This window comes from Adiantum capillus-veneris, chromosome 9 (genome assembly GCF_014529385.1).
Source record: "Adiantum capillus-veneris isolate H3 chromosome 9, ASM1452938v2, whole genome shotgun sequence".
In the NCBI taxonomy this organism is placed as follows: Eukaryota; Viridiplantae; Streptophyta; class Polypodiopsida; order Polypodiales; family Pteridaceae; genus Adiantum; species Adiantum capillus-veneris.
This window is the reverse complement of record NC_140939.1, coordinates 103833931-103846473: the sequence shown is the minus strand read 5'-3', so window position 1 is coordinate 103846473 and position 12543 is coordinate 103833931. Positions and strand designations below refer to the sequence as shown.

Below are 12543 nucleotides of genomic sequence, written 5' to 3'. Positions count from 1 at the left end.
CATAACTTCAACATCAATTCCACAATTCATACATGCATGCCCTCCCAATCTGCCTGCACCACAATTTGCCACTAGGCTTCCATAGCCATAACCCTGCAGAGAACTAGTCGTAACCTAAAGAGCACAAGTCCAATTGGGGCACTTTAAAGCTTGAAAAAAATATTGAAAAATGACTGGCGAGAAAGCTGAAGATGACCAAAATTGATTCCATATGCTTCCATGAGCAAAATTGACGCGAACAGAAAGCTGTCCCAACACGACTACACGTAGAGAAGGCTAGTCGGGGCAAAAAACTGCATCAGAAAGCATGAAGAAGCCCAAACGACCACAAACATACAAATTTTTTATGTTTGGCTGAACTTTTTTAAATTTGTACATGTTTTTTAGGTATATACAAGTCTCACTTCAAAAGACTCACTTACAGTAGCCCGACAACTGTCACTAGACTAGCGACTTGCAGTGCATGTACATGTGCTTGTTAAAGCAAGATTAAAAACCCACAAAAAAAAAAGCCCACACACCCTTTTGACATCGGGTTTCATGTCCATATGTAAAGAACGGGGTGTGAGAAATACGCCCAACAGCGTATTTCAAAGAACGGGGTGTGAGAAATACGCCCAACAGCGTCAAGAAGCAAGGATTATCGCTCTACTCAAGAAAGCCCAAGTTGTTGAAGCCTCCGTTACCAAGACCGTCAAGGTAGTGAAAAAAGTCCATGAACAACCCCATAAGAAGATCGACACCAAGATACAAGCAATCTTACAAGAATGCCGGTGCCTACAAGAATCCCTTAGTCTTAAGGTAAGCATTGGTGGACTTCAATCACCATGGTGCATGAGCGAGAATACCTTAAAAACAGCAAACGAAAAGCTTATGACATTCTTCAACCTCTCAACGTCAATTTTGAAACCATTTCTTGGATCAATGACACACATAGACATTTGCCACCCGAGCATTTTATTTTCACCTTCAAGGACAAAGAAGAACGGGTAAAGCTACTATGCCATCCCACCTCCTCAAGGGAAAACCTTTTTGGATCGCTGAAGAATCGAAGACAAATCAACTCAAAGCTATGGCAAGCGAGCTCAAGAATGTACATGAAGCCCGTAAAAAAGGGCCTACTTGAGTCCTACTTGAGTCTTTTCTATCCATTTTGCCACTAAGGATGTGTGCTTTTCTTGTTTACCCAAAAAAAATCTTTCTTTTGACTGTGACACTATAGTGATTACTGTCATCTTGTACACAAATATTGGATGAGTCAATGATGAGTGGTGGTAAGTAGCTTCAGGGCTAGCCAGCCTTACATGTGCCTTGAATGGCCATAGCTCCTCTTCCTGACTCATCCAAAACATTTTTCATCACAAACAAACTTGCAAAATGACTCACTTTCAAGAGTTCTTGAGATTTTTACTATGCTACATACATACACATCGCATTTGACCATATAAACATATGCAATTCTCTACAGTAGTATCCTCTTCAATAAGTGATATGGGCATCATCTGAGGGTACCATAAAAGTAAGCTTAGAGGTAAAGGCTAGAAAGAGCTACCTATCTACAAAATACAATTCAATACATACAAGGGGGGAGAGAGAGAGAGAGAGAGAGAGAGAGAGAGAGAGAGAGAGAGAAGGGGGGGGAGATAAGAGAGCATGTAACACCAATGTGGACGTTGGAGTTCACGACTGAAAGAACTCTCTTTCTCAAGAACCCTAGTGGAATGCCCCTAAAAATAAACTATACTTGATGCTTCTTCCTACCACTACCATTGTTGCTAAATGCAATAGAGTGTGGGGACTCCAGAACAGTGAGAATTGATGGTTTTCAAAGCTCCAATAGATATGGACTCTCACATGTGCACTTAAACATCAAGTCTTCATTTGAAGAGTGATAGTAGGGAACCTTCCCATAGAGCAGTTGCTTGCCAAGAAAATCACGTCAAATGGATTGTGTGCTAGATGAAAGAAAAAGGAAACCTTTAAGCACCTCTTTTGGGAGTTCGCTAGTCTTGATCAATGGGGCAAATGGATGCATTACAAATGGATGTAGATGTGGAACATTAGGATCACAAATCATAGGCTCACATTTGCACAACCGGCAAGTTTTCGCTCCTGAGCGAGATGGCCAAAGGACGATGGAGCAAAAGACGACGTGCACACACTCACACACCCAGACAACTCAACAACACACAAAGAATTTACTTGAATTCCAACCCACACACACCACCACTCAAGAGCTCAATAACAACACTACCCAGAAGCTCAATTCAAACTCCAAACGCCTCGACCTACAAGCCCTTGCCTGCCCACCGCCGCAGACACTACAAGGTGAGTCGAGTTTATCAACACTTGAAATCACACTTGATGGTGACCAAAATATACAAGAAAAAAATCAAAAATTAAGAAACTCCAGCCAAAAGATTCACCAAAATTCACTTTGTTGGACTCTTTGGAGTAACACCAACGCTAATGGCACGGATACAGGGTCACATAGTCTTGCAGAAAGCCGCACCTTCTTCGCTCAATTCCTTGGACACACATATTCATGGAAACCTGAGAACTTCCATAGACTCTATCAAGTGCAAAATTGAAGAGAAAAAACTATCATTCACTTCTCCACACACTCTAAAACAGGACGCGAACGCAACAGGATTGCACTAGACCACTTGCAGGAACCCTACTTCCTCCCACACACAGAGAGCTAAAAGTGCCAAGACTCGCCTTCCAAAGTACCCCCTCAGCTAAAACACTCATGGCACCATGAGTGGTGTAGAAAATTGAAGCCTTTTCACACGATTTTTGGTCATTTTTTGACCTTTTTGACCCTGGCAAGCATTTTTCATGGGAAAAATCCCAAACGGACTCCAAAATTCACCAAATTTTGTATGCTTCATCTTGAATACCCAAATTACTTTTCCACATTCCCACATTCCATTTTTGAACTCTTCTAGGGCGGTGCACACATCAGCGAATATCAGGCACTGTAAATAGACGATTACTGCATGTCCCAAACTTTTTGCGCGGAATGAGAGTACCCATACTTTTTTCTTGCATTATTTACATTCTAGAAATATCAAACACATTCTATAGAGTCAAAAGAGGCCACCAAGAACCATATCCAAGGCCCCGATACCCTATCCAGGCATGTAGACGTGTCCGACTGCTGCTAGCACGCGAACCTGACTATCCACAATGTGTACACACTGCATCTTTTTAAAAACTTGAAACCACTTTGCAAAGCAAATAATTTTGTTTATCCTATACCAATCAACCAACCCACATGCCAACAAGCTATTTGACAAACACTAGTGACAACGATGTGTAGTGCTAGTTAATTTTACATGTAATTTTGCTTTTCTACCCTAGTTCTTCAAGGTTCAAAGATAACAATGTAAATTTAAATAATTAGTCCTAGAGAATGCATCTAGCAATATATAGTTGATTCAAATGTAGGAGGATGCACCTTCAATGCCAAAGCGGATGCTCTCCTAGGAAACAAGGACAAGTGGAAAAACTTCGAGCATATATATGGATGAATCTAGAAAGTCTCAAGACCAAAGAGTCGAAAGAAATCATGAATTATGCACTTGACAAATGAGAAATTTGAAGAAAAGAAAAAGTTATTTGTGGTCTCTCTCAAGGAAGCTAGGAAATCAAGAAACAATGGCAAGAAGACAATAAACAATGCAACAAGGATACTTAGGTTACAATGAACTTTCATTCTACATAGTTTTGTTGTTGAGCCATGTATTGGATTGTGCTTAAGTGGTAGATTTTTGTATCAATATTGTATGAATTAAGAACACTGTTTCTTTTCTATCCATTTTGCCACAATCTATGTGTTTTGCTTGTTTACCAAAAAAGGCCTTTTTTGTAGTGACACTATAGTGATCTTTTTCATCGTGTACACAGGTTTTCTTAATCAATGATGAGTTGTTTTAAGTAGCTTGAGGGTTACCCATTGATTGCAACAGAATAAGAGCTTAGAATAACCTGCCCTAGGTGTGCCTTCAAGACAACCCCTCTTCATGACCGATCCATAAGAGTTTTTCAACCAAAACAAAGTTGCAATGGCTCACTTTCGAGAGTACTCGAACTTTTTTTAATGCTCCATACATATTGCATTTGACCATAAAGTAATTTGAAGCAGAGATTTGACCGATTCTCTAATTAATCTCTTCCTCTTATGTGACATGCATGGTGGGAAAGGATCAAGGAAGAGCACTCATTTGGCACTTGTAGCGCATTCCAAATTTACAAAACACCACTCGAGCAAAGAAATTCATTTAATCTTCCCAAATTTACATACATCTACATTAATGATACCAAGCGACTTCAATATTTTTTAAGAAGCACCAAGCTAACCAGAGTACTATCCGGGTTCAAGTCTCAAGGTGGGGAAAGGGGACACCCACATGAATCTCCATTGGTGTCCCGAACTTACAAGCAATGCATCGGACAACTCTCACGCTCTCCATCATTGATACCCTCCCCCCATGCATGTGTGACTTAGTGTTGTGGCACTAGTACAAGAAGTTTTGGACAAATTCTCACAATAATTCCCACATTGTGACTTTCCTCAACATCATGAGCGTATGCTCAAGAGACATCGTGTACCTAGCTAGGTATGCGGTGCCTCTCAAGCATAAGCTCAAGATGTTATGCATTGTATGAAAAACAATGAAAAAGACTGTTTTACTATATGAGAAAATTTCTAAATCTTCTTGTGACTACTATGTGAACTACATTATTCTTTTTGACTACTATGTCAAAAAGAGTCCACAAGTGAAGACCTATTACCAGAGAGAGAGAGAGAGAGAGAGAGAGAGAGAGAGAGAGAGTATATGAACGTCTCTACAAGACCATTGTGGCCTATGACATCAAACCAGTACATACACTAAAGGAAATCTCTCATCCGAGGGTAACAGAAAAGTAAGCCTAAAGGTTAGGGCTGAAATGAGCTACCTATCTAGAAATTACAAGTCAAAGCATGCAAGGGGGGGAAGGGGACACACACACACACACACACACACACACACACACACACACACACACAGAGAGAGAGAGAGAGAGAGAGAGAGAGAGAGAGAGAGACTTGGGAAAAGCACTCCCCTGTTTTCTACAAACACGAGGTAGCCAAATAGTATCCATATTGCGCTTACCGAAAGCAAGGAAACGGATAAAAGGTTCCAAAGGCAAGAAACTTCCCCGACTATGAGACAAACTTTGCCTGTAAAATAGCTCACACAATGAAGTCACTACTCTTCATTGCAAGAGAAGAAAGCCAAGAAAAAGAAATCTGACTTCTCACAAATGTTCTCTTTTTAGCAAAATATGACAAAGAGTTGTCAAGCGTATTTTACAGCTTATGATACAGTCGATACAATTGTGTGGTATCAATGTGGAGCTCTTCTCCTTCCTTACCTTGCCTAACCTGCAAATCTCATGAATCTGCATGGTTCTTTGCCCTATGCATGCGCTTCCAAGAGCAACAAGCAGGAGTCCGTCGAAATTGCCTAATTTACCTACAGCCTCTTTAAGCAAAGATAAAACTTCCAAGTCATAGTTGTTGAGATGGAAAATATTTGTCAAAAAAATCTGCAAGAAAATGTAGATAGCCTGCAACCTGGCCATTAGAGCAAGTTATGAGCACCTTACACTTGGACCAACTATTTCATAAACAAGAGCATTACTCTAGCTATCTGCTCTTCATTTGCTAGAAAGTGTAAAAAGATGTTTCCAAGGGACAAGTCATTTAAAAATTGTCATAAATAACACTATCCAGAAGAAAGATTTGCTCTTGTTTCTGCAATTTTAAACCACCTTAACTTGAATTATTACGTACAAAGAATAATTAAACTAAGTGTTGCTCTCTACGTTTGCCAGACTGCCCATTGAAAAATGCTCCTACAAGACAAATGATCTGAAATCGCGACATCTCAAAACATTAATATGCACAATTCACTCTTGTTTTGCAGTTTTGAACCACCTTAAAAGAGTAGAGCTCAAAACGCTGTGTCCCTTCTTTCTGTCTGCCACTTAAGTTCCCTGCAGTATGCTGGATATATAAGGCTATCACAAACCTTGCCATTTGGTTGACTGAATACCATCACCAAAGAAACACCCAAAAAAAAAAGGGTCCCACTTTTGTGCTCCCCTTAAACCCAACCCCCCGCGTGCCCTCTCTTATCGTTCCTTTTCATATAGTATAAAGGACTGACAGCATTAGCTTACTTGTGACAGTATAGGTTTTCCACTGTATCCTTCTATAATAAGGCATCCAGTGATGCCCAACATTGCCCAGCCACCATTGATTGCTTCGATAGAACGCTGCCTCTGGAAATACGAGATACAAGATGCAATTGTAAGTTACAAAATACCATTAAAAGCAAGGAAGTATCAGAAAGATTGTGGTCGGGCTTCCTTTGTTCAGGCCATTTTAAAGTACTTCAAACTGATAGCCCATTCGATGCAATTGTAAGTTACAAAATACGATTAAAAGCAAGGAAGTATCAGAAAGATTGTGGTCGGGCTTCCTTTGTTCAGGCCATTTTAAAGTACTTCAAACTGATAGCCCATTCTTAGCACATTTCCCAGTAGAAGAATCAACTAGGGAATAGTTCATGGACGGTGCAAATCTCAATTGACTACTCCTTACCTTAAATTTGGCTTTGGCTTCTAGCTGTTTCATTTGTTCAACTGCTAACCGTTTTGCTTCTATGGGATCCACCATCATTACCTCCTTTGCAGCTGAACTAACCACTCTCTACAACATACAACCACGAAAAACCAAACAAAAAAGAAAAAAGAAAAAACTCAGTACAAGAATGCAGCAATACCTGAAAATGATTAGGTATCCGTACCTGAGCAAAGGCTTGAACAGGGGACTTTTTTGCCTTCCTCAAGGTAACGCGCGGTAGCTTGATCAGGCCTTTTCCTGTAAAGCCACAGCTTGTATATTAATTACTACATAAAACAGGCCTATCACATACAGAGCACCACAGAATAATCTCAGAATCATTATAGTTAGTGACACTGGGAGCTGATTTGTAGTGCAGTCGCAGATATTCGCAATCCCCCCACCTACAGCAAAGCCAGAGGCGGTTTTTGTACTGCGATGGCAGACCACCCGTAAAGCCACTGTGATTTCTTATTGCAATGCCCAAGAACCAATCATTCACCCCGCTCAGTTTATTTCACATATAATTATGTCCTAATATATACAACCATGCTTCGAATATTGCATAAAATAGCATACATCAACACATGCCTAGTTAGCAGAAGTTGGGATGGTTCATGTACAAGCTGATCCGTAGGTACAGAAACAATGCCTCCATTTTTTTCAGCCCAAAACCATGCAATTTCATCTATGTGCATTTTATTTGGTTCATAAACTCCAAGCTAGTTGAAAGATTCCTTCCTACGAACAAGAACAGGAGAAGGTGTGGCTCTAGCTCACCATCCACCATAGAGGGGAATGGGATATGCCTTCAACTCCCACGTTGTTTAGGGTAAGTGGCCTGCCTGCCCACAATAGCCCAGTCCCCCACGATCGCCGCTGCAGACACCCTCAGCGTACACAGTCTCAATGTCCTATCGATCCTCATGGCGCTCTCAGCTACATGACACTACCACCATATACCCCCCCCGCCCCCTTCCCCTTCCCTCTTCCCCCTTCTCTAGAATAGTTTTCATCTTTGAAAACAAACTGGGCCAATATCTTGCTTATAGCACTACGGCGATACATCCTCATCTTTGTCCTTCCACTTCACTCTAACCTCTCTATAAACCATATGCTGGGCATGAGGCCTCCTCATTCATTTTCAGTTTCATGTGGAACTATAGGTGGCTCTACAACCTGTCATAACTCCACTATTTAAGCGTGCTATTTGAACTCTTCAATCATCACCATAGTATGATTAAGGTTATTGGGTCCTTTGCTTTATTTTTAAGGGCATTAGGCCCCTCGGCCAAGTTCTGAAAGTTCGGAGGGGTGGGTTTAGAAACCTAACCCCTTTAGGCCTCTCGATGTCACTTGCGCATTGCACTTGCGCCACGTGGACAAGCTTTTGCTACAATCTAGCGTTTGTCGTAGTCTAGCGTAGGATCTATCTGGGCACTTTGTGAGCCTCTAGAAGGGCGTGCATGCCCAAGTAGGTCATAGTTGCAACAAACAGGCACTTAAGTCATTTTATTTGTAAGTGACAATTTAGCATTAATTCAAGATCGTCATGGCTTAAAGTTTTTTATCGACCCATCATGAAGATTACTATATAGGTGGCTTAGGAGCGTTTCTCTCGAGTCTCGGGGCAAGAAGGACGAAGAAGCAGCAAAACCAGAAGTCGGTACCACAGCACCAGTACCTCAGCCATCGCCATGTAGCAGCCAGCCAGTCAGCGTTTTTACCCTCAGCACCTTAGCGTTTTTCAGCACCATCGCAGTTTTGTCATCCACAACACCTCAGCGTTTTTCAGCCCACGTAGAACAGCGTTCAATCTCAGCCCAATTCAGCAGCAGATCAGCGTTTTCGGCAGGAAGGTTCCCGCACCGTATCGTCAGCAAGTTCCAGATTTGACCCATTAGCGTTTTTGCATTCTGGCCTTTAGCCTCGCAGATCCAAGTACCTACAGCAAATACCAAGCATCAGTCTCCAGTATTATTAGTACCGCAGCAATATCAAGCATCTACATCAAGTACCATCTGGCATCAGCATCTCAGCATTTAGGATCATTGTATCAGCATTTGTGCAAGTAATAAAGTAAGTACTTGCTCTCGCAACAGAGCAAGGGGGCCCTTGAGGGTGGTTGGGACCCGACATCCCGTGTCGTCTCTCTTTTCTCTCTCTGCGTTGCACCTGACACTTGACCATAAACTGTAAGTTGGTAAACTTCTTCTGCTTCTCTTTATTAGGGTTTAGGCCATGCCACATCATCGGTTTGTGACATACCCCCCTCTTGAAAAAATTGCAATTGTCCTTGATTACGGCTGCAAAAGACACATAGGGCAAAAACTAGTTCAGTAGGCATTGACTCTGAGTACCAACATACACGACTACACATATCCAACACTTGCACAAAGACGACAGTCATTGAACATTCACATCAAATTCACATCAGTATCCCCGTCGAGACCTTAGATGAGAATCATGATCATTGTAACTTTTTTTTTTTTTTGAGAAAAAGATCCTTCTATTAGTTACTGAAAACTGCCCATAGGGCTACATCCACCTCTGCAAGAGAGGGCTACAACAAGCATGATGGGGAGACTCTCCCAATGAAAAAACAGCACATATACAATGAGGCTAAATCAAGAGATGGGAGGAGGGAAGAGCCACATAGGTGGACAGTAGTGCCATCTGAGCACCCCCTGGACAATGGTGTAAAACGGCCCAGGGCGCCAGAGTCGAAGGAAAGCCTCGCGGCGCTCCCGCATGCGGTCGGAGCTACCATGTAGTCCCTCGAGCTGTCCTCTGAGAGTATGGATCAGCTCTAGCCAAAAGTCACGAACAGTCTCTGCTGGTGGCACAGGGCGAGCCTCAAAGATGCGGAAACAGCGGGCCCGCTAGATGAACCAGAGAGCTAGGCCACTGATGAGCTCCCAACACTCCTCTCTCTCACTGCACCACTCCTGTGGAGTAAGCTCTGTAGCAGGCTGGAGTGTAGGTCGCCCCCCCTGCATCACTATCATCCTGCTGGTGGAAGATAGCTCAAACTGAAGTGCCGGGCCCGTGAGGGTGGACCAAGCCGCTGCCCCCCAAGTGTACTATCGAGCCGTGGAGAGGGCAGGCATCAGCCGAAGAACTCGTAGCCACACCTGCTGGGCCGAAGGACAGTCCCAAAGACAGTGACGCTGACTCTCCACCAACTGGTCACAGGCTGCACATGCGGCCGAGAGACCACTATGCACAAGCCAGCTCCCTACTGCTGTGGCTCTGTGTGCAACCAGCCACTGGAACAAAGTGACGCGCCTCGGCTGTCTGGAGTCCCACAGCCTCTGCCAAAAAGCTGCCAAGAACTCGACTGTGAGGCCCTCCTCCTGCCAATGACGTGTTGCAGCGGGGCGGGCCTCTCTCTGTGCTGCAAGTATGTGATGTCCAAGCCGAACAATGTACTGAAAGAAGGGGACTCCTGGGCGGTCTGCAGAAGAGAAAGGGTCCCTCCATAGCCACTCACCAGGATCCCACAGTACTCGTGCCAGTGGACAACACTCCCAAGCCCATAGCCTCCAGTGTCCAGTCTCAAGAGCTACTGGGTCAGGGTCTATGACGCAAGTCCTCCTACAGATGCCCACAACTCGGATCCTCTGGAAACAGCACTCTGCTACCTACGGGGCCTCTACTGCAACTCGTTGTAATCGTCCCCCACCCTGAAGCTCAAAGAACAGGGCTGGGACAGTCTCTGAGCAGGCCTTGACTGAAATGAGAACCTCCAGTCGTGTGAAGGCTCCCATCCACCGGGGTGCTACTGTCTCGAGAGGCGTGAGCCACTTAACTAGAACTGACTCTGAGATGTCCTGACACATGCTCTGCACCCCTCTCATGCCTTGTAGCTGGACACCCTACACCTCCTCTGACAAACCTGTGAACTCAAGCCAATCACCTAGAGAGCGCGCTGGACCTGCTGCCATGGGACCCCAAGAAACATGAGGCCAACTCCCAACCAAGTGACCTCTCTGAGTGCTAACCATGGGGTTCCAGACGAGGGGCTGCCGTAGGCGCTCCTCCGTGCACGTCGGTTGTCTCTGCTCTAGGCCACGCCGTAAGAGCTCCCAAGATCGAAGCAGACTCACAGCGAATCGGTCCTCCAGTCTCCTGCTCAAACCAACTCGGCGCAACTCTGTAAAGATCCATCTGGTCGAAGGTTGCCAAGGGCCTCCTGACTGAGGCACCCTGGCACGAAGCCTCTGCAGCAAGAACTCCTTCTAGGGCTCCTCACCTGGAAAAAGTCCTCTGACAACGAACTTCCCAAGAAGGGCTCTGCTCTGCTGTGCTGGATCAATGATCCCAAGCCCTCCCTGAGAACAAGGAAGTGTGATGACCGACCAAGCCACCTTGGCTCGGGCAATCTGAGTGTCACGACCTGACCAAAGGTAGTTCCTGATCAGCCTCTCTACCTGGCTGATACAAGAACTCGAGAAAATCCAGCAAGAAGTGATGTACCACATAGTCGCCAACAACACCTGGTTGGCAACTACTACTCTACCAGCCAGCGAAAGTCGTGCTGAGCTCCAATGTAACAGCTTTCTCCTGATGGACAGGAGAAGAGGAGCAATCTGCTGCTCGGGGGACAAATCCAAACCAACCTGACAACCCAAGTACCGAACTGTAATCCCTGGAGGAATCCACCTGAAACCCTCTCCTGGCATCCAATCTGGCACAGGGGCACTGCCAACCGAGAAAGCCACTGTCTTCCTCTAGTTGATCAGTGCGCCCGATGCACAGCAGAAGGTCACCAAAGCCTGCTCACATCTGTGTAGATTGGCCTCCTGGCCCTCTAAGTACAAGGCTGAGTCGTCGGAAAACTCAGCGTCCAGAAGCTCATCTCCCCGTATAGGGAGTGCGAGGCCCCTCAGACCAACCTGCTGTGACACCAAAAATCTGCTCATCGCCTCCGCATAGAACAGAAAGAGAAAGGGGGCAAGAGGACAACCCTGTCTGACCAAACGTGTGAGCATGAAGCGCTCTCCTCTACCTCTTGCCAAAAGCACCTGACTGTGAGCCTGTCTGTACAAAGCTCACACCCCTCTGATCCAAGCATCTGAGAAGCCCATCCTGCGTAGAGTGCCCTCTAGAAAGTCCCAGTCAACTCTGTCGTATGCCTTCTCAAAATCGAGAAGGAGAATCACAAGGTCCTCCCCACGGAGCCGTGCCAAGGCAGAAGCCTCCCAGAAAGTGAAGATGTTGTCAAGGATACTGCATTCCTTGACAAAACCTGTCTGAGTCGCATGTATAAGGCTCTCCAAAAGTGGATGAAACCTCAAACTTAGAGCCTTGGCAAGAATTTTGTAGGCTGAGTTGAGGATGGTGATGGGGCGCCACTGTCGAATCTCATCCAAGGAGCCACCCTCCTTTGGAATGAGGTAAATCAGACCCTCACTCATGCTATCCGGCATCACTCCTGTGTGCAGAATGTACTGAAAGGCACTACAAAGATCTGGGCCAAGCAGGTCCCAGTACTCCAAGAAGAAACTGGGAGTCAGCCCATCCTCACCTGGACAGCTACCACGAGGTAGGGCCCTAAGAGCCATGTGTAGCTCCTCAAGCTGAAGAGGCATCTCTAGCCTCTGGCGCATCTCCTCAGTCACAAGACAAGGCATCTGTGCCCAAACCTGCTCTCTGCATGCATCCTGCCGCTCTGACTGGGGCTCAGCCGACAGTAACTCACGGTAAAAGTCAGTAGCAACTGCACGCATATCCTCGGGCTCACAAACAACTGACCCATCGGGTCTCCTCAACTGATTGACCTTGGCATGCGAGTGCCGAGGTCCCATTGTCTCAAAAAAAGCACATGTCACTCTGTCACCCACCTGAGTCCACTGAGATGC

At 45.0% G+C, this 12543-nt stretch overlaps 1 protein-coding gene across 3 annotated transcripts in view; it reads right to left on the bottom strand.

The window, feature by feature from the left end:
• Window positions 1–5290: 5290 nt before the first annotated feature.
• LOC147450918 (uncharacterized) overlaps window positions 5291–12543 on the bottom strand; it is a 46529-nt gene continuing 39276 nt past the window's right edge. The window contains exons 2-6 of one of the 3 annotated variants that reach the window (XR_015189176.1): window positions 8698–8985; window positions 8549–8624; window positions 6864–6937; window positions 6659–6766; window positions 6296–6336 (exon numbers count right to left, since the gene is read on the bottom strand). Coding sequence is in view for 2 of the 3 variants with exons in the window: in XM_086519914.1 (XP_086376040.1) it covers window positions 6756–6766; window positions 6864–6937; window positions 8549–8624; window positions 8698–8985 (449 nt within the window). In the remaining variant the exon portion in view is untranslated. Of the gene's footprint in view, window positions 5627–6234; window positions 6337–6623; window positions 6767–6863; window positions 6938–8548; window positions 8625–8697; window positions 8986–12543 lie in introns of those variants that run through there. The other 2 variants (XM_086519915.1, XM_086519914.1) reach the window with 2 other exon arrangements.